The sequence below is a fragment of the Pistacia vera genome, unplaced genomic scaffold (assembly GCF_008641045.1).
Source record: "Pistacia vera cultivar Batoury unplaced genomic scaffold, PisVer_v2 Contig971, whole genome shotgun sequence".
NCBI lineage: Eukaryota > Viridiplantae > Streptophyta > Magnoliopsida > Sapindales > Anacardiaceae > Pistacia > Pistacia vera.
Genome location: NW_022196858.1, coordinates 291,013 through 314,084, shown reverse-complemented (window position 1 = coordinate 314,084; position 23,072 = coordinate 291,013). Strand labels below are relative to the sequence as shown.

The following is a 23,072-nucleotide window of genomic DNA, read 5'->3' as shown; positions in this document are numbered from 1 at the left end:
TATAAAAGGATTTTCAATGTTCTAAACACCTCTTCTCTTCCTCGCTTTCTCAGACTCCAGTTGCTGCTCCATGCCCAACTGCTTAGTTAATCTGGTAAAACTGTGGAAAAAATTATACCGTCGGATAGGGCCATTTGTTGTGGACGCTCCACCAATCAAACAAGATTTGCCTGGCTTCTTTCGGTAGTGTTCCTTTTTTCTTCTTCTTAGAAAACTCATGCTTCAAGGTGCTAATATAACCACCATATTTATGGAAGAGTTTGTCCTTAAGCTCACGGTCCACGGGTGGCGTCCGGGAACATTCAGGAGCCTCACTCTCACCCCCACTATAATCTTCATCAGCTGATCCAACACCTTCATCTACCAACAAGATAGATATTAATAAATAAGAAAATGCCAAACATCCTAAACATATTCATTTACTTCTGCATTGTCCACGTTAAAGAATCATGCATGAGAGATGCTTATTTTTCCACTCAAATACTTATCCATGTAGTTTTCCCAAACCTGCTAATCCGTAGAAACAGTTCTGGAAAAAACAAACATTTAAAAAATTCAATTGAAAGCTTCAGCCTGCAAGTGCTTCATATATTGCCCAGAAAATGAAGCCAAGGAAAACAGAAATGCTTAGAGAGTTATCAAAATCCCTGACACCACAGTCATTATTTGAGGCAGTGAAATGGACTGCACCACTGGCAATGAAGGCGAAGAAAGTGAGAGGAGATGGGTCTGTGAAAACAAAACAATTAGATGGAAATGGACGCCCATCCTTACACAATGGACGGGCGTCCATTCCAGATTTTTTTTTAAATTTTTAAATTTTTTATTTAATTTACCAATAAATGAGGACGCCCGTCCCTAGTAAATGGACTCCTGTCCATATAATATGGACGGGAGTCCATGTTAGTGAACGGCCGTCCATATGTTATGGACGGCCGTTCATTAGAAAAAAATTTAATAAGGTAAAATACGTTGATTGGTCTGAGTCAGTATACACGTAAGCCGGTACAAAATTTCGGTGTAAAAACGCTGGTGTTTGTAGCATTGTTGTTCCCGCACCTCTCCCAAGTTACTTTTTTTTTTTTTAACCCGCACCCATACCACCCCCAACTTACTTTTTCGAGGAATCTCCACCCCGTTCAGGGCAAGGCTCCAACAGGGTGGCTCAAACATCCATCCCTAATTAGATTGACTTCTATCAAGAAACTGGGATTTTAAGAAATGAAAATCAACCCAGACATTTTACAATTGGACACAGTTTAGAAAACAAAGTCTAAGCATCCGGTTGAAGTGTTGAGAAAATTTCTTTCCNTCCTCATTAACAGTTGGATACTAGATCATTCTTCTGGAATTCTTGCAGGGTCATTCTCCCTCCCCCTTTCATTGTTGTTCATATATTTAATTTGCAATGAATTTTTGTTCGACTCGTATGCATTTCTCATAGTGCCTCTGCCATTTCCACCACCCCTGTCAAGGAGGAGTTTCATTGATCAAATTTCACTTTTTCGGAGGGAAACAAAAACAATCGGGTGTCCCTCATTTCTGTGGTTCCTTGCCTCCTTGTCCATCCAGGTGATACAGCTACATATATTGTGTAAATAACTTTACCTTTCTTCTTCCATCTCAAACAGAGACACACAGACCTCGAAAGAAATACACATCTCCTAAATGAAAAATATAGATAGATGTTAGCCAGTTATTCCTGTACTATTGTTGTTTTCTTTGCTTTTTATTCTTTTAGCATTTTGATCTGTTTGTCTTCTGTCCTTTAGGCGGAAACTTTAAGCAACAGTAGCCTAGTATCTAGTTTGGTTGAATAAATTTTATTACTTAGTTTTTTGTCGTGTTTTGTTCAATTCTTCAAGTCCCATGTTTTATGTTAGGTTTTACCAGTATTCAGAGAATGTCAATGGAAGGTCATCCAGGGTTTGATTGTGTTAGCACTAATTTAGAAGTAATTAATTATTTTATAAACTATAACCATCCAAAATTAAGTCTAAATAAAATCTCCTAAATGTGATTGATTTTGTAGGAAGAAGAAGACAAGAAAAAGAAGACGAAGAACTTCTTTTGAAAGATATTAAGATGTTGATGCAAGAGATTGTAATAATTTGATTTGTATATATATTTTTCACAAATATTAATGGTGTGTAAAAGCTTTTTTATTTATTCTTTGTAATTCATGCATAATCATTTTTCTCCTTTTTGTTTTTTTATTGTATTTAATCTTATTTGAGAGATAAGGCTCATTACGTCCCCCTCTGTCTAGGTGTTATTTTTTTTTTCAATTAATAAAATTTTCCTCGTACCATCGAGGTTTGCTTAAAAAAAATTAATAATATAATATTTTATTTACAATATAATTAAAATTTACTTATTATAAATTCGGTGTATGACACTTTTAACCTTATTGTCGTAAAAGATATTTAAAGTCAAATATGTTATTATATCCAATTCACATGAGAATATTTTTCAATGAATATGCCTTGAATGTGATAACAAACACATGAAGTAGATATGCATTCAATCGAAGAAACTTGTTGTCAGCCCCAGAGAATTCTGGGAACTCAAATCAGAACTCCATAAAGAATAGCACCACCAATACCAAAGAAGATAAGCTTAATTTCTTTAGGTTTAAACTTAAAATACGAACAGTTATATAAAGTGAGCTAGTTAACGATGTTTTCTAGCTGACTCAAACAGATGGTTCATCACTTTCTTACGGTGCTGAGACATCTGCACTACTACAAAATAACTATATATAGATATATAAAAGTGAAACTTAATATGAGATAGAACAAAAACAGTAATCAGTTCTTCATGTTCATGTTTTTCTTCACTTCCTCAGCATGTTGTTTGACGGTTTCCTTGGACGCTTCAGCATTGCCCATCAATGATTCTTTAGCTTTCTGAGTTGTATCCTTAGCTGAACCCCATGGTCCTTCCAGTGTTTGTTTTGCCTTCTCAGAAACATCCTGTGCTGTTTCACCCACCTGTCCAGCCATTTCTTTGCATTTTGATTCATCTACACAAATATTTTCACCAATTATATGCTTATAGAATTTGCGAAAATTCAATTCAATTCAAGTTGCATTGAGTTTTATATATTTAGTCTTTTGATCACCAATAGAAACATTGACTATCCCGATATACGATGGGCGCCGGCGTAATCGTTTCCTACATCAACGTCTACCTAATCTGACACAATACGAAGCGTTAAAATGGCCACCTTACCATAGGACAAGCCCCAGGTTCTTCAATATACTTGATTTTTTTTTTAATTTGTTATTTAAAAAAAAAAATGTATCCAAGAACAGTTATTACATTGATCAATCAATTTCAATAAAATTTTCATCGTTTTTATAATACTATAACTATTGACCTCAAGAGTAGTCTTTTTTAACGTATATCCTTAAATATATATACTAACAAATAAATTAATAAAAATGAAATTAACAAAATATTATACTTGTTCAGCAGTAGAGGCAGCCTTGTGTTGGATATTTCCACCAGTCTTCGTTGCCTCATCAGTCTCTTGTTTAACAGCCTGTTGTCACGACCAGCCTGCTTGCTGACTCAAGCATGCTGCACGTTCACGTTGCTTACTGATTAAGTATACTTCAGGGTGAAGCAGACTTAAGAGCTAAGTTAACGACTCAGCAGCCATGTTCGGCAACTAAGCACCTTCGTTTCCAAGGTTGCGTAAATGCTCGCCACCCACGAGCTTTGTTTCCAAGGCTGCACCAATGCTTGCCACCTTGGGTTTCTTAATGCTGAAGCACATAGATTAGTCATACATTTACTTTGAGGAGCTTGAGCCTATAAATAGGCAACTCCACCATGTAAAGTTCATAACTGGAATTCCAGCAATACAGAGTTTATATTTTCTCTATACTTCTCTCTCGTTTATATACTTTTAGCCTGTGAGGTTGTGTGAGCGTTAGGCTGCTTGACTCATTTCCGACGAGTTAAGGCCGCACGAACTTAGTAAAGAAGTTAAGTGCGTGACACTGTGCCGTCTTATCCGTTGTAGCTTAAGCATCTTGATGTGAACTAGCCTATAACCAAAACAATTAATTAATTGCTTATTATGTATTACATATATGGGATAAATAATTTTTTTCCTCAAGAGTACATAAATAATAACCTTCATTGAGCGCAGCAATACATAACTATTAGGACAATATTACACTGACAAACGAATCTCACAAACTTTCTCTCGCAAACCTAACGTAACAACTGATAATTGGTTTCTATTGAATTTTCCCGCCTGATTAATTCATCAGAAACCAATTATCAACTATCACGGATGGTTTGTGAGAGAAAGTTTGTTAAATTCGTTTGTCAGTCTATCTTTATTGTAACTAGTATATTAGGGGTCTTTAATATCCTGCCAAGGTGACTACCGGGCATTACCCTATTCGGTAGGGTCGAGGAATTACCCACATTCTTGTGTATTGCACTCGAGATTGGGGACTAATATTTATCCCCAACTCAATACTGACCCCCTCATCGAATTTTCTTGCTACGCCTCTGCTACAGACCTACCATTGCTATAAAGTAAACTAAATACCTGAATAAATCTTGGGGCTCCAGCCACAAACAGCCTAGGATTCCAAGTGCTTCTTCTGGAAATTCCAACTCTAACATGACCAACCTTTGTGGCAGCTGTGATTAAACTTGCCATTTCTTCTTGTTTGCTTAATTATTTTCTGAACATATATTTTTTTGTTTTTTTTTTTTTTTTTGTTTTTTGTAATTAAGAATGAGAAAACTTTTGAACAGAAATTGAGTGATTAAATTAATGGATCAATAGATGGTCACTAGCTTTGGTGATTGCTGGTTGTCTTTGGCAGCTCATCCATCGACTTCAATGGTAGTTATACCGTTGTGATAGTCAAACGATGTTGGCATAATGAGTAGTGAAAGTGGTGTTTTGCTATGGGAGATAGGAAAAAATTCAATCTTGTTAGCTTTTATTTTTAAAAATAAAGCTAATATTTAATTATCAATTAAATTAAATAATTATTGACATAAAAAATTAGTTTATACCTTATATTGATTTGTAGGGTGTTTTAGTATTTATTATTTATATAATTAGTTTTTTATTTGAAAATCCTTCCTAAAGTATATGATCACTTTTCAAAATATTTTGATAAACATTTTTAATTTGTAGTATTAGAAGTAATTGATTATTTTATAAATTGAGTCGAAATAAAATCTCTTAAATGCTTATTGTTTTTGTAGGAAGAAGAAGAAGAAGAAGAATTTATGATGAAATATATTGAGATGTCGATGCAAGAGATTGTAATAATTTGATTTGTTCTATCATTCGCGCACGTGTGTGTGTGTGTGTATTACAAACATTAATGGTGTGTGTAAAAGCTTTTATGTTTATTATTTGTAATTCATGAATAATCATTTTTTCTCTTGTTATTTTTTATTGTATTTCGTTTTTGAGAGGTAAGGCTCATTACGTCTCCCTCTCTTTAGGTGTCATCTTTTTTTTTTTTTTTCCAATTAATAAAATTTTCCTCGTACTGTCAAGGTTTGCTTAAAAAAATTAATAGTATAAGATTTTATTTATGATGTAATTGAAATTTACTTATTATAAATTGGATGCATAGGACTTTTAACCTTATTGTTGTGAAAAATATCTAAATTCAAATATATTGTTATATTCGATCCACATAAAAATATATTTCAATACACTTGATCTCACATGAAAAACATATAACTTTATATAGTTATTTGTTTACATAAATGAATATGTCTCGAGTGTGATAAATTGATTTGCATAAGTTTTCACAAAAACAATAGTTTAGTAAAAAATTATAAAATATATAGTTATTAAATACTTCTTAAATTTTAAATAAAGACATATTATAAGTTTTTTTAATAAATTATTAAAAAAATTATAATTTTATTCATGAATTTTATTTTTAATACGATATATGCTTTAAAAACAAATAAAGAAATATTTTTATTGATTTTTGTTTGTAATATTGTGTTAAAAATCTTAATTTGGAATAAAAAAAATTTTAATAGAAAAAGAGATAGAATGAAGGATTATTTTATTTAAAAAAATTTATTTACTATATTATATGAGGGCCCCATGTGTCTCTTTTCCCGACTTTTTCATCTCTACACGAACGAACTAAGATTTAATTATTAATTAAATTTAAGTAATTACTTATATAAATAATTATTTTATAATTTATTAATTTGTAAGGATATTTTAGTAATTAACAATTTATACTCAGCCTGTTAATGCTCTGTAGAGGAAGATGAATTAACTGCCTGCTGTGAAAGAGATTGTGATGTAATCATTTGATTTGCTTGATCATTCTTTCATGTGATTGTATATAACATTAATGCTGTATTTAAGGATCTGAATTTGGGAACCCAAAACTCACTCAAAACCTTTGTGTTTTCTTGTTCCTTCAAAAGCTGAAACTCTGCCACCACTTCAAAGCTGGATTTGTTAAAGGCATTTTATGCAACATGTTTGATGAAATGCTTGTGAGGAATGGTTTCTTACACGTGGTGAGTTTGTTGCCAAATTATACATCTGCAGCATAATTGAAGCCAATACTTGGTACTGACTGGTTTGCTTGCTTGCAAACACACGACAATTACAATCTGACACGAGGTAATTTCCAACTACTTGCATTTACTTTTACGTATTTAATTAGATTGATAAGCCTAATTAATTTATCTTTCTGGTGTTGCAGTGCCTGAGCAGACCCCATTTAATTAGTTTTAGAACCCAGGCTCAACTTACTATACAAGCTTCCATGACTGCAACAGATGGTTAGTATCATATAACTGTTTTTGCTTTAAATTTAGTTGAACAAAACAATTTTTCAAAAAAATTTAATTTATATTCTCTGTTTGTGTAGCCAGATGCATGCTTATGAACATAAGGGTTCTAATATGGATTTTACCTTGGCCGTTTACTTATCTTAAAACTGACAATCGATGGAGGCTAATTTCCGTTTGGGCAATAGTCATTCCAGCTGTTTTTATTTTTACTGGACAGGTACTGTTTGTGAAACGCCAACTCAGTAAACAAAAGAGCTCTAATGTAACATGATGAGACTTTGTCTTCATCAGCAAACCAATAGAAGCTGCCTGTGTAGCACTGAGGCTTGCACTTTGCCACCGCCTTGAGCAGCTCGGGCAGCCGAAGCAATCTACTCCTGTGGCCCTCATGATCTGCTGGCTTGGCTGCTGATCTACTGTTGTTGTGGTGCATCTCTTTCTGAGTCTTGGTTATCTCAATTTAATTATGCTTTTAAGGTGCTTGATATATTGTCGCAATAAATTGTTTGGTTGCAGCTTATTTAATGAATATGAAGAATATGGCTTTGCCATGACAGGAAGCATTACAAGAGAAAAGGTTGGGTTGAATATATATTTATTGTGCAAGATATGCTCTTTAACTCTTTTGTTCACGACTGAGAAGAGTGATATGAAGATTCAAAGATTTATAATACTTATTCCACTTTTTATGGTTAAAAATGCTACAATTTCGTCTGACTTCAGACTTGCTCTGATTGTCTAGATCATCGGTGATCTATAAGCATGTATTAGACCATATGAAATATTCATTATGTTCTAGCCTTAAATTTTTGCATGCTTTTAAAAAATTTTCAGCTAAAACTTTCTATAGGTTGTCTCGAACAGTTCACACATGAGATCCTGCCCTTTCCAAGAAAGCAGAGCGATGCTTGTTTGGTTTAACAGAGGTGAGCTTCATTGCTTTCTTCTGCTTGCTGTGCCTAATACGTGTAAAGAAGAAAAGTCATATTTAAATATTAATTTCATTGTTGAGTTATTTAGTCTTGCCTTTGTGGACACCTGGTTCACTTTTCTAATTCCTTTTCACTCATTAATACTTGACCCCAAGCATCTGGTGTGCTTTATGTACCTCTCAACCTTCTTGAAGATTTCATACATCGAATTTACATAAGTAGATTCTACATTGATTTTAATCACGTTTTACTAGTATTGCCCCTGACATTCTTGTAGGAATCAGCAAGCCTCTATGCAAAGATGGTGTTGATTACTAATGGTCATTGAATTGGGTCATATGTAAACGTTCATGACGGTAAGCATATGTTACGTTATTAACATATGCTTTGTTGCATACTTTAATCTGTCATCAGACTTGATTTTAATTGTTATAAGTGAGTGCGATTGGAGCAAATTCAAAATTATAAGAAAACATTGAATCTTCATAAGTAGATTGCATTGATTGATTGCTTGATTTCCTTTTACAGGCATGCACCGTTGGTATTCTTGCTAAGATGCCTATGTGGAAATCTGGTCTTGAATACCAACAGGGTACTGGTCATGGAATTGGGTCTTAGCTAAACACTCATGAAGGTAAGTGGTGAATTCTAACAACTTGTATTTACTATATATACTTAACTAGATTGAGAAGCCTAATTAGTATAATAGTGTTTTTGCTTTAGCTGCAGTTTTCGCTAAATTTTAAACTTTTATTTGTTAAGAGCTCATGCTTATAAGGGTATAGTGTAGATTTTACCCTGGCCATTTACTTATCTCTAGAACCATTTCTCTAATGCTTTCATTTCTTAAACTTATTGTCATTCATGCAAATACATATTTTTTTTTCTGGCTTAGATTCACATAATGCAGTCTTATGTTTGCCCTGAATGAATTTCTGCCCATTTAGTTGACTCACTCTTTCCAAAGTTAATGGTTTTGTGTTATTGCTAGAATTTTTAAGGTTTTATATTTAATTAATTTCCTTTTGGTTAATGGCTATGGAGTTATCTTAGGTATGTTGTTAACACATACATTTTTTATCACTTTAATATGTTGGATACTTTAATCTGTGACTGGGGTTGTGTTATCCTAGAATCATTGGGATTTTATATGAATTATTAATTTGAATTTTCTTCTTAGAGCCCTGTTACTATGAGGATGTGAAGTTTGTTGTAAGATTAAAGAAAGTGATTTTGAGGACAAGGGTTAATTACTTGAGATTTGAGCACAAAGCAGGGGTAACTCATTCAAACTAATTAACTACTCTTCCTTGATTTTATCCATGGAAACAGTTGTTGGAAGCACCTTGGACTGTTTGTTTGGTGCAGCAGGCTGTCAGTTTGGTTTCTTACTTCACTATGAGGACACATTGGAACTTTAGAGAAGCAAATTAAGAAACTTGCTGGTATAGGAGAAGGTTAGAAGCCCAAATTAAAGCTGCTGAAAGGAATCCAGAAATTATAGAAATTGATGTTCTGGATGTCGGAGGTTGATTGAATCACTGCTGAAGATGAAAAACTTATGGAGGGTGAAGTCAAAGCAAACAAGAGGCGTCTCAATGAGTGGTGCATTAATCTCAAACAACGTAACCGACTCAATAAATAGGTAAGGAAGACGTTTATGTTGTGTTGATTACATCTTAAAATTTTGTAGCTTTTGTGTTTGAATACATTCCGGGTTTGTTCAAAGGCAATTCATGCATCATGTATGATGAAATGTTTGTGAGGAATGGTTTCCTACATGTGGTGAATTTGTTGTCAAATAGTTCAAAGAAGCATAAAAATGTCACTACTTGGACCTGATTGGTTTGCTCACAAACAAATGAGAATTATGACCTGGCATGAGGTGATTTCCAACCATGTGAATTTACTTATATGTACTTAATTGGATGATAAGCGTAATTAGTTTATCTTTTTGGTGTTGCAATGCTTGAGTAGGACATTACTTAATTAGTTCTTGAACCCAGGCTCAGCTTGTGCCTATACAAGCTTCCAAAAATTTTAATTTAGATTCTTTGTTTGTGTAGCCAGATTCATGCTCATTCTCATAAGGGCTGTTGTATAGGTAGTACCTTGGCCATTTACTTATCCTTAAATTATTGCTCAAGTTCTTACATTTGTTGAACTTGTTGCCATTCATGCATATACTTATTTGTTTCTCGCTTAGATTTACATAAGGCAATCTTATGTTTGCCTTGAATGAGGTTCTGCCCATTTAGTTCTTTTTGTCTTTCCAAATATGAATGTTGTGGTATTGCAAGAATTATTGAAATTTTATGTTAATTAATTTGAATTTGCTTCTATGAGGATGGAAAATTTGGTGTAAGTCTGTAAGATTGGAGAATATGCTTATAGTCAAAGAGGTGGAGACAAAATTCAAATTTGGTGAAAAGGGTTACTTGACATTTGAGCATTTAACATGGCGAAGTTAATCATATTTTTCCATTGGTTCCTCCCAATCTTTCTTTGCAAAACATATTTTTTGTATCACCAATATTCATGCTTCGATCATCTTTGTACTTTTGGTAGTTTCTTAATTTACAAATGATTTGTGTTGTCATGTATGATTTCTAGGTATTTGATCGTTAAAGAGAGGAATATGTGAATTGAACTTCTTTGATTTCTACATACTTGTAAAGAAAACATAGAAAATTTTAATGGTGTGTCATGAGAAAACTTGGAAGATTCTTATCGGTGTGTGAAGTATTGACCTTCTCACTAACCATAAAGTTTTTATTTTAAATTCAATTTTTATATTTCTTAGAAAGTTCTTTATTGAATATTGTAAATTTCCAATATGAAACATCAACCTGGCGAACAGTTTAGAAAAAAACAATTTATTCTGAAAAAAGGCAAGTATCAGAAAATGGCTCTGGAAATCTACAGATTTTAAATTGGATGATTTAGGTCTAGCAAAAAACACTCGAGTTATTGTTAATATTGTCTTTATTGTCTTAAATGTTTAATTAATATGATGAAAGATTGTTTAATGACATTAGACTTCAAATTGTATAATCTACATGAAATATATTGTTATTTTATTGACTCAAAGTTATGGCTCAAAATTGTCATATATGATATAACCATCAAATATATGATGTAAGCCTCCACATATTGACTTAGCTGTTTTTATCTTTTGGACTTTGCCCCTTTTGGAATAAATATGTCATTTTATTGTTCGAAAATAGATTGTTTTGAATTGTTAACAGAGATAAAATGGTCACTTTGTTTTCTTTATTCTACTTTCAAAATTATAATACGAAGGAAAACTTTAATAATTAAAAAAATGTTGTTAGAAACTTAAATACTAGAATGTGAAAGCTAGAAAACCTCCTAGTACCAAAACGTAGTCTTTCTATTGATGTTATCTTAATACGTTTATGATAATTTTTCATAAGTGTCACCCTTGAAGTGAATTCAGATAATTAATTTATTTTCTTCTCAGACTGTCATAATATGGTGAATATAAGTCCGTCTAGATTGAAGAACATCAAGCACATTTACAAGGCTCTCTGGCCAATATGGACCTTTACATAGTTTCAAGTTCTAATGTGGTTGCTGTGTATATACGTGTGTGTTTTGTTGAGTACGCACACATGTTGAGTGTACTCAGAGACAAATTTCTCAATAATGTTTACATTTATCTTATTAATAATAATTAACAATATATATATATATCGCAATTGATTTAACAATCCTAAATCAAATTCATGTTACTCATAATACATAAATAGTTTAAGAAGCATCCATGTAGGTTACTCTAAAATTTGGTAGACAAAGTATCTTCTGGCCTAAAAGAATATTAATGGAATGAGAGACATTCCTAACTCTGGCTAAAAATATAATAAAATAGATAGTGTGTAGTAGATTTGCTTTTATACATATTGATTTCTCTTTCGTGAGGACAAAAATATTTCTGCATAATTTAATTATATAATATATCAGCATTTGATTTTGAATAAATTAAAGATTCATCTAACACAATGACATGCTATAAAAGAAAAGCAACCTTGGGAGCGAAGGCGAAGGATGGAATCATTCATTTCCAATATGCATTACATACCTTCCTTCTTCACACCATTTAGTTTTCTTTGCTTTATGCTGCAACCTTTCTCTTTTTTATTTCGTATAATATTTCTTCTTCTTTTTGTGCTTTTTTTTTCTTTACTTTTATCATTTCAAGACGTAAATAATATATTATCAGAGTAGTTTAACACAAGAGTTAGAAATGAAATAGATTTTAAAATATACTCACATGATTTTATACGTAAAATTTGACTGTGTAGTAAATTTGCTTTTATACCCAGTTGATTGTATTCTTCATGATCAATATAGATATTGATTTTCTCTTTCCGAAGATATTTTTTATTGAATATATCTACATTTGAGTTTGAATAAATTAATTATAGATTCTAACACATTAAGATGTTATAAAAGTAAATAATGATGTTGTAACAAGGATGGAACCAAGCAGCCTTGACGACAAAGGCAGAAGATGAATTACATGCTTTCCTTCATATAAATCACTATTCTTTGCTCAAACTTTTCTCTTTTCTTATTTCATTTAAGATTGCAAAGGGAGAAACCAAATTACTCTCATCGTTAGAGTGTCTAAGATTGAATGATTTGTCAGAGTTGTCATATATATGGAAGGGATACCATCAATCCTTAAGCCTTCGTAACTGGAAAAGAGTAGGACTTTGGTCGTGCATTAAGTTAATAAAACTATTTTCACCACCTCTACTCCAAACTCCAAAGCCTTATTTGTTTGGAAGATATAAATATAACGGATTTGTTTGTATTCAAATGGAAAGTCGGTGTCTGGTAAGAATACAATGGCCTTTAAGGTTATAATATAAAAACTAAATTTAAAAAAAAAAAAAAAAAAAAGGTTTGAGAGAGACCCATTAAGATAAAAAAATCCAAACTGTAAAATAAATAAAACATAACTGATTAGAAAAATAGGTAAGAACAAGTTATGGATCAGATTTTCTATGTACAAAGAATCTCTTCTAATAACTTTTTTGTTATTTCTGATTATTCATAAATATTTTTAACAAAAAAAGAATTCAGATTAATATAATATACTTTATCAACTATATTTAAAAAATATTTTTATTTATTATTAGATTAATAATTACAGATTTTTTTTTTTTAAATAATACCCTAAAAGTGTCAAAGTTGATAGGGGTTATACGAAGCCATGAATGGGCCCTTCGGGGCCTTTCCAAAAATGTAGGTTTTTAGCTGGGCTATTGGAAAACACTAAGAGAGTTTGATGGCCCATTTCTCTATTGTAATTTCTAGACAAATTTCTAAACAAAAGGATAATTTTATTGTTTTTCATTTTCTTAAAATTTCTAAGTAATAGATTCAATTTTACTGAACACTCCATAAAATTTTGAATCATTAATTTTTTCTTCAAAAAAAAATAAAATAAAAAAATAGCACTTTAAAATTGATAGGAACATATATAAGTTTAGTCTCCTTAGGTTTAAACTTAAAGTACTAACACTTATATTAAGTGCGTTATTATGAATTTTGTGTTATTGTTTTATTTTTATTTTTTTGAGAATGTTGAAAATGATGAGAAAATGCAAAAAATGAAAATGCTATACTGTATGTTTCTCTAAAAACAGTACTTGAAAATGCGAAAAATGAAGACGTATTTGCTATGATTGTCTGAAAACACAAAAAATAAAATAAAAAAATACTAAAATTTATTACTACTAACACAATCGATAAAACTACTATAAAATACTACTTATGTTTGTGTCGAAGAACTTGTCCCAAATATGTTAATTATTGATTTTCTTGTAATATTGTGTTAAAAATCTTAATTTACTATGAAAATTTTACTTTAAAAAATGGAAGAGTAAAATAAAAAAGAGATAGAATAAAAGATTGTGTTGTGTTGAGTACATGTTAAAATTTTGAAGCAGTTTTGTGTTTTTATATGGTATGGGTTAGTTAAAGGCATCTCATGATACATGTTTGATGAAATGCTTGTGAGGAATATTTACTTACATATGGTGAGATTGTTGTCAAATAGTTCAAAGAAGCATAGAAAAAGTCACTACCTGAATTTAGTTATATGTACTTAATTGGATTGAGAAGCTTAATTAGTTTATCATTCTGGTGTTGCAATGCCTGAGCAGGACCCCACTTAATCAGTTTTAGACCCCAGGCTCAACTTGTGCCTATACAAGCTTCCATGACTGCAACAGATGGTTAGTATCTTTCTACTGCTTTTTCTTAAATTGTAGTTGTAAAAGAATGTTTTCTTAAAAATTTCAGTTTATATTCTTTGTCTAGTGTAGCCAGATGCATGCTAATGCACATATGGGTTTTATTATGAGCATTCCTTTGGCCATTTACTAATCCTATTGTTCTAGTGCTCACATTTGTTCAACTTCTTGTCATTCCTTGCATGAGGTGAGTTTTTGAAGTACCTGGTAATATGTGAAAACTACAGTCCTATTTATTTTGATAGAAAAAAACAAATATGAGGTTGCTTTAAATAAATAGAAAATTTATTGTTTGATTCAGTCTATACCTTGAATTTGAAGCATTGAGAAGACTGTAGGTTTGGCCTAGACTGCCTTGTTTTTGTGGACTCCAATTAAACGGATGAAAGTTTGATGTTGGTGGAGTGTTGTCTTGCCATGGCATTTTCATCTACAATATTTTATAAACTAACTTAAACAATTTATGTGCTAAGAAAATTAAAAAATAAAGTAAAACAAATAAACCTTTGGATCCAATCTGGGATGAGCTCAATAAACATGCCTTGGACATGTGATTATTATCATGAAAATTATATAGCTATTAGTGATTAAATAAACAATGCCTTCAGATATAGTCACTTGGAGAATTTGTAGAAATCTTTGTCAATATAGAGCAATTCTTGTTATAGCATTGCCACATACAATTAGCTAGAGTTTTCCTGGAACTTTTGGTGTATAAAAGCAAATTAGAGGTGAAGCTAGGATTAAAAAGTACAACATCAAATCACTTATATGTATTCTGATCAATAAGTAAGTTGTTGTTTTAATCGCCATTGTCGCTGTTGATGTTGATAACTTTTTAGCTCTGTAAGCGAGTTGAGATAAGCTAACCAACCTCGACTTGTTGAATTTACATAGTAGCTCAACTCAGTAAGTGTAAGCATCCCTAGAGTTAAACGAGTTTTAAGCTATACTCTCAAAAAAACTTCATACATGGATGTGAAAATGGTGGTGGACTACATACATAGGAATCAAATATAAGTTAAGAACGTATTCAATCCAACATATCGTTTATCAGCAAATTTAAGACAGAAAACCTTTACATTGGTGGATTCTCATATCCTTTCTGTTCTTGAAGTTCAATGATTAAGCCATTTAAAATACTCAGATTTTTTTATGTAATAATACTCGGACATACATCTATGCATGCATACCTATTATAAATATGCAAGTTACAACTATTTTTTCATGTCAGATCGTATAAGTTCTATGTGAACATATGCAAATACCCAAATGTAGAGGAAGAGGGCTCATGCATGTTGATTTGATGTTGGGCATTCCTGTTACTCCACTGTGTCCTTATAGAGGAGGAAGATCCATACCATTTCCTGGTGTTCTGTCTACAAATAAACCATGAATAAGAAAATATAGAGTCAATAAGTTTATAAGCAATTCATAATTGATAAAAATTTTCTTAAGGATATTTTGTGGTTAAGTTTGCCGTTATTTTTTAATCTATACGTAAAAGAAATCCTTTATTGATTTGAGCCAGTGTCACCTTTAGTGTATACTTGTGTCCAAGAAATGGACAAAGTTAAATTGTTTCTTAAGAATGTAACTCTATCCATTTTTTTGTTTATTCATTTCATTACGCAAACATGTATCGAGTTTGTGTTACTAAAAAATAGTTTATCTTTGACTGTATCTCTGCTTTTTGTTCTTTGAATTTCAAATCCTGTTGCCAGTGCTGACCTTGCTGTGGTTTTAATGCAGGAAGGATTAAATCACAGCTCGCATGAATCCCAATTATCAAAATTAAGTTCTTGAACACTTGTACAAAGTGTTAAGGGTTATTTTGACTTTACTTGTGATTGTAATTGTTGTTATAACTTCATTTTATTTTAGGTTAGAAATCGCATAGAGAGTTCTACAAGAAGATTATTGACAAATCAGAGATCAAATTACCATTGCTTAGACTTAAAAGTATTTTAGTTTATTTCAATGGTCTTATACGTTGTATGTCTTTTACTACATTTATGTGAATGAAAGGGTTTAACGTTGTATGTGTTTACATATATTAACAATAACATGAACATGAATGGTATAATAAGCTTTTATTTTGTTACATTGTACGTGCTCTTTGTATATGTATAATCATGAGAAACAACTTTGAAACTCTAATAAATTTCTTTATTTTGACGTAATAGAATATTATTAGACACGTGGTATTATATAATTGGGGCATCCAAAGGTCTTGACATGTTAAAATATTAGAGTAATAATAACCTTACAAAGAGGCATACAAAGAACCATACAAAGAGTCAAATCCAGCCTTTGAAATTCATGATTACCTTTTTCTTTCTCTCTTTTTCCCTTCTTTCAATGGCTGGATTTGACTCTTTGTATGACTCTTTATATACCTCTTTGTAAGGCTAGTATTACTCAAAATATTATTAGACACTCCTCAGTCCTCATCACGTAACTGGGCCCTCCAAAGTTCTAATCAAAACTTTATTTATTTTCACATAAAATAAACAGAGACTATTCACATTCAAATACAAAAGCCTGAAACGTGTTAATTCCTTCACATTCACCGGAAAACAGATTTGCCCGCTCTAAGTCAGTTTCGCAGTCTCTCTCATTTTCCCACCAAAGCTGCAGAGAAATTTCATCTTCCCAGTCGGAGATTCATCCGGAACTCCTGGCCCATTAAAGTTGTTGCCACGAGAAGACTCTTAACACAAAAGTGGGTTCTGATTCTTATCATTTAATTTTCTTGATGGGTCTAGCTTTTAGGTTTTTATTTTTCAGCTCCCTAGACTTTTCATCGCCTGATCTAGAGACCTCGCCCGTTGTTGCTAAAACTAAATTTGCAGAAGCAACACCACCTGATAATTTTACTATTGATGTTTCAGAGTATGAAGATCAGAATATGGAGCCTGAAAAAGGTAACTATTTTGGCTTCTCAGAATTGGGATTTTGTCTTTATTTCAATATAGCGTGCATGATAACAATTAATGAGCTGTCTCTTTTGTTGATGTTTCAATGTTTCAGAGCCGGATGATGAGAATGATACGCCTCAAAAAGGTAACGAATTAACCAAATTTGTTTTGTTGGGGTTGGGTTTTTTATACTTTTACATTTTTATGTTTTGCTTTTTTTAGTATTGCAATGCTCCAGGTCATTAACTCAACTGGGAGTGTACTACCATTATGATATCTCCAAACCAATAATTATTTCGTGATTGTAATTCTGATAATTTTGATGGGTTTCACTGATTATTTGTTTTTTGTTTTAAACGCGATACTAATGAAGGTTAGTGGTTGTGCAAATTTTTGTGATATGGCATTTTGTATTGATCCATTACCATTTATTCTTCTTTAGTGGCCCTTCTGCTTGGTAATAGAATCTTATATCTTTGTTTAGTCTTCTGAGACTTATAAGCGTGTTGTGAGTTTTTTTATGTGATTGAAGTGATTAATGGTTGTTACCAGATAGCGGAGAAGAAAAGTGTGATATTTTCACTGGGGATTGGAAGGTCGCACTCTCATGTATTTAATTTTAATTTAAATTGCTATGTGGAGGTTTTAGTAAAGTTCAATATTATATGCTTATGAATTACAAGATTATGCATGCCAGATTTAACTTTAAATTTGTAATTTATAGTGGAAAATACAGAATTATTATGCTAGAAGTAAGAAGTTTGAAATTCTTATGAAAATATGAGTTATGATATTGAGTAACTGGAATGACATATAGATGTGGAATTTTGGTACAAGTCCTGTTATTACTCACTGTTTACGGTACTGTATATATTAAGGTTTTATTTTTCATTTTCTTTAGGATGTTTGTTGTGCTCTGTAGGGAGGATTGATAGCTGTCGCCACGGTTGGGTTGACTTCTGAAGCAGCTTAGCATCTTGAGGTTAGCTGTATATTTTATTTATATTTTAATGTTGTGATGTTCATTTAATCAAATTCAGATTTTTATTTGTGGATTGTTAAACTTTCGAATATTTGTTTAATGTCAACTGTTTGAACCATAGTTGTAGGTATTATTATAAGTTTGAATTAGGGTAATCTTTTCTTTGTCACCATTTGTTTATCTATTTATAACATGTGTCAACTCATCTCTCTGAAATTTTGAATCTCTGGGGTAGCTGAATAAATTTCTTATACATTTTGAATGACTCATTTATTTATCACTTAATGACGTTCCAATGTGACAGTGCAAGCTTTTAGGATTGCTTTTGAGCAATCTCCAAACAAGGCGAAGCAAGACCATGACAATGGCAAGAGTAATGGAAAAGCTAGAGAATCTGATGTTATAGATGTGGAGTTTGAAGAATTCTGTAAAGCTATTGAGGCTAATCTTTCTATTGAACAAATGGTTGAGATTCTTGAAGTCAATGACCAAGACTCCTCTGCCCAAATCCTGTTGTTGTCACTAAATGGTAAGTTCAATTAGAACATCCACTAATTTACATATTTTTCATCTATATAATAACCATGTATGTTATTGAAACAGCCAAGACATGTTGTTTTATGGACCATTAGGGGACCATTAGGGAGATGCCCAATTTGCAATAGTAAATTGGAATTTGATGGTAAAAGATATACTTGCAAAGGAATGTACAGTGAGTGGTCTACATGCACATTCAGAACGAAAGATCCACTGAGGAGGGAGAAGCCAGTCAAAATACCAGATTCTGTCCTCAAATCTGTTGATTCAAACATATATTTCTGGACCATGCATTATTCCTCTTTACAATTAAGACTTGACTGTCTGTCTAATGTTATATTACTGTGTATTTATTTGAGTTCTATTTCTTTCTGCAATAGCTGATAAAAAAGTATCAAATGACTCGAAAATGGGATGAAAAACTTGGTTTTGAAGAAGATAAGGGCAGTGAAGATAACCACAACCAGAACAACACCAACAATGCAACCATGGTATTTTTTTATTTTTTAAATTCTTATTGTTAGTCTCTGTGGTTATATATAACATAATAATGTGTAAAGATTAAACTGGGTTGTTCATTATTATTTATTAAAGTGTTCAGGATAGTTGTGGGCAAGATTGTGTTGAAGCTGTGATGGTGGAGAAGGCTGGGGAGTGTTTAAGCTGTGAGTTTGGTTAACTGTGCTAATCAATCTACTTTATTGGTTACTAACTGTTGCTCCGTTTGCTGTATTGGTGCTTCAAGTGTTTGTAATTGTTGCTATGAATTACTGCCTAATGTTTAGACTCGATGTCCATATGATGCTAATGCTGCTTAACTTCTTGGCTTCTTTTGATTTTTTGTTTCTATACACATATTTGTGTTTGTGGATGCACATACTGCTGTCTTATTCCTTTCTAATCTTTAAGAATTATGTTTTAAAGTTTACGGTCTGTTTCATTCTGATTAAGGGTTTTATTTATTGAAACTCTGAAAAATATGCCCAGATTTTAAGGTGTATGACCAGTTCCCAGGTATGTTGTGGGAGAAACTAAGTTGGAAGCTTCAAAAGAGGTCGTACTCTTAAGGATTTCAAGTATGGATGTTTTGATTACCAGTATACTTGGACAATAAAGATTCATCAACCGATAAGATGGATAAAGAAGCAGAATTGCCCTTCTGTGTTGGGCTTGAGGTGATGTATTATGATCTCTTTTTTTTTTTTATTGTTTCCTACTCTATAGCATTTTGTTGTGAACTCTGAGGATCCGTTGACATATTTTCTTACTCGTTTTTAATAATATGTCAGTGTTATTGTGGTTGCTGAGATTTGGTTATGGTGTGCTATAGGCTACATGTTTGAAGAAACATCCGAAGAGGCTTAATAATTCATGCATTTTTAAATGGATATTGCTTTCAGGTTTAAACTTTCTTTTATAATTCATAATTACTAAGATATGAGACTCCAACTTTGTCACAGTTAATATTTTTTCTTTTTATTTATTTACTTTTGGTCAGTAGCTGTTATTTTCATTGATTGAAGAAGCACATAATGTTTACATCATTGAAATATCTACAGTACTGTTCAAAAAATGCTTTAAAGTATCCTATAACATAATGTTTACATTATTGAAATATCTACAGGTACTGTTCAAAAAATGCTTTAAAGTATCCTATGCAGGGAAACTTTCTGCAAATCCACTTTCTATAAAACCGTAGCCAAATTAATATTTGGGTCTATTGTCAAAATGAGGTTCATGTGCGGCTCAGGCACTATAGTCTTTTTTGTCACTTTTCATCTTTAAAGTTGTTTCTTCCCCTCAGGTATAATCACAATTATATGCTGGTAGATTTACAGTTTTCTCTTTCCTTTTCTTTCTCCAACTCCTCAATGGTGTGAATCATCCCTTGAGCAAGCTGTGCTTTTGAGCTTTATATAATCATCCTTCAAACCTTGCTTGCGCCTTTGAACCATTTTTCGTTTATGAAATTTCATATTATTAGCTTCGTTGAAAAGAAGTAAGACAGGATTTGTAAGTTTCATTCTTCTATGTTTCTGTTTTTAATTTGTTTGTCCATGTACAAACTTACTAATTAGAGTCTCGAATTTATGCAACATATCAGGCTTGATAATGCTTTAACCTCAGCTGCCAATCAGCTCATTCCACCTACAACAGCAACCTATACACCACCTGTTGAGCAACCGGAAGTGGTCATTCGAAAGTGTAACCGGCCATTGTGCTACTCACAGCTTATTTGAGTCAAGACTAGAATGTTTTTTTTTCCCCCTAAACCTTTTGCTAGTAACAAACTTCAATCTCTTCTCTATCAAATCTGTAAAATGTTTACCAGTAATCTTGACATATTACCCTATTTTTTGTGATTATCTTTTCATTTGTGATTTTTATTATGGCTGTTCATCTTTTTGACTCTACTGCAGATAGTGACATAAGTTCTTTTAGTCTATAAACCTTTATCTGATTATTGCATTGTTTTGTAGGCGGATTTATTGGAACACCTGTCAAAGCATTGCTTGGCTACATGGATGAAGTGGCTTGTTAACCAGTGGAGCAATGTGGCTTAATTTCCAGATGGTTACTTTTATCCAGTTTCAGCTGATTGATAAACTTCAAGAACTCTTATGGAACTGGACTTATTTGATGGTGTGTAAACATATCATCAGACGGCAGCTTTGTTTCAAACTCTCAATCAAATTTTGACAGCTTGACAGGCTAAGAAGGATACACATGCAACTTAAATTTGATCTGATATGCAGGTTGATACAACAACATGGCATCAACCTCTGCAGTCTTCTTAATTTCCAAATCGGTTGAACGTAAAATCCAGCTGAGAACTCTCTCTTAAGGTGTTTTATCTTTAAATTTATCGAATTCCATGTTTACTGCAGGGATTTAAAACTGATGTCTTCTTTTTTTTTTTTTTTTTTTTTTTTTTTTTTTTTTTTTTTTTTGGTGGGTGTAGGACAACAGAATTGTGAAATAGATTATGAGAGCATCTGGCAACTGGCAAGCCGGTTCCATTATGCTCAGCTTTGATGCGTTGCTATGTAATTTGATATTTACATTCATTTCAGTTCTGGAATATACATTATCCTAAAACTTTTGTTATTCAGATGAGAGTTGCTTTACAAGTTTAAGAGAAATCATGTGTATCAATTGGATTCCTTAATTAGTGTCATCCCAATCCCATGAAGCCCATAGAAGAAAAAGTTGGAATCTTTTATAATTTTGAAACTTAAAAAGAGTATTCTTTTCCATGTTGCTTAACAAGTCTGGAGGTGGTCATATTCAACCTTGCTGTGGTTTTATGCAGGAAGGATTAAATCACAGCTTGCTTATTGGTAATGAAATCTGAGGCTAAGTCATGAAATTTCATTAGTGAATCCGGAAACCGAAATTTCGAGACTAATTTCCAGTTCCTTGCTTGAATTTTATGTAGGGTAAGCTCTGCTTCCTCTTTAATTCTTCTAATTGTTTTCTCTTCATTTTCCTATTAGAGAAATTCTTCAATTGGAACATCATTGATTGATGGAGAATCCAAGCCAAAGCATGTGCTTCTCTTTGACAAAAAGGTTTTTTATTGGGAAAAACAACATTAATTTGTCTTTTTAACAGGCAGTATCATTGTTTTATTTGTTTTCACTGAGTTGAAATTCATGCATTGTGGTATAGGTTAATCAATATCATCCAACCAAGATACCTTTAACTTCTTGAGGCCCTTCGAACATGCAAACGTAATTTATTTATTTTTCATCTTTTGAAGATCTTTATACGGCTAACACAATTTTATGACACAAATTGTATTGAAGGATGAATCTTACAATCCCAATGACCAAAATTCAGTTCTTGAACATTTTATAAAAAGTGTTAAGGGTTATTTTGACTTTTCTTGTGATTGTAATTCCAGGAGCTAGTGTAATATATGCCTATACATTAATAGTATATATTGTTATAACTTCATTTTATTTTAGGTCAGAAATTGCATAGAGAGATCTACAAGAAGATTATTGACAGATCAGAGATCAAATTACCATTGCTCAGAGTTAAGGTATTTTAGTTTATTTTACACTTAGGATTCTTGCATATCTTTTTCGTAGCCCAGTCTCAAGTGTTTCTACAGTCCTAAACTTAAAGAATTGTTAATCTTAATGAGTCAGGTATCATGTAACTTTTATCCTTACGTAATCTAGGATATCTTTTGAATTTAATTGAACAATTGTTGCTATTGCACTGCTAGCATGGTCTGGGGCCGACGCTCATCAAATATCAATGAACCTGGAGTCTGAAAATTGGAGCAAGTGTTGAATAGTTTCTCGTTTAGGCAAATAGGTGGTAGTAATATTGGGTAACTTAGATTCTAACTGCAATGGTATCACTTCGACTACAAGTGCTAAATCAACAGAACATAGAGGCCTTAATTGTTGAAAACATCAAATATCATTCTTCTTATGTTTCTGTACAATCTAAAGTTGGTTAAATATTTTTTGCAGAGGAAGAAGAAGGATGATCTAAACAACATAAACTTGCTTTGCATTTTGTCTTTCACAAGACAAGAATGTTCCTAGATTTCTTTTAGAAGACAAGAATA

General features: G+C 32.2%; 1 protein-coding gene and 1 long non-coding RNA gene across 3 annotated transcripts; one reads left to right on the top strand and one right to left on the bottom strand.

Annotated features, from left to right (window-relative positions):
* Positions 1–2,810: 2,810 nt before the first annotated feature.
* LOC116121296 lies at positions 2,811–4,687 on the bottom strand. Its single transcript, XM_031407249.1, has 4 exons — positions 4,574–4,687; positions 4,191–4,270; positions 3,685–3,773; positions 2,811–3,025 (listed from the first exon to the last, which is right to left on the bottom strand). Exons 1-4 carry the CDS (start codon positions 4,685–4,687, stop codon positions 2,811–2,813), a joined length of 498 nt encoding a protein of 165 aa, XP_031263109.1.
* Positions 4,688–6,288: 1,601 nt separating this feature from the next.
* On the top strand, positions 6,289–9,692 carry LOC116121255. Of its 2 annotated transcripts, XR_004126693.1 has the most exons (8): positions 6,289–6,652; positions 6,735–6,813; positions 7,043–7,252; positions 7,342–7,402; positions 7,676–7,751; positions 8,035–8,113; positions 8,286–8,391; positions 9,090–9,692. It is a non-coding gene; the product is annotated as an uncharacterized LOC116121255 (long non-coding RNA). The 2 variants fall into 2 exon arrangements; XR_004126692.1 differs by having other exon boundaries at positions 7,342–7,751.
* The last annotated feature ends 13,380 nt before the right edge of the window (positions 9,693–23,072 follow it).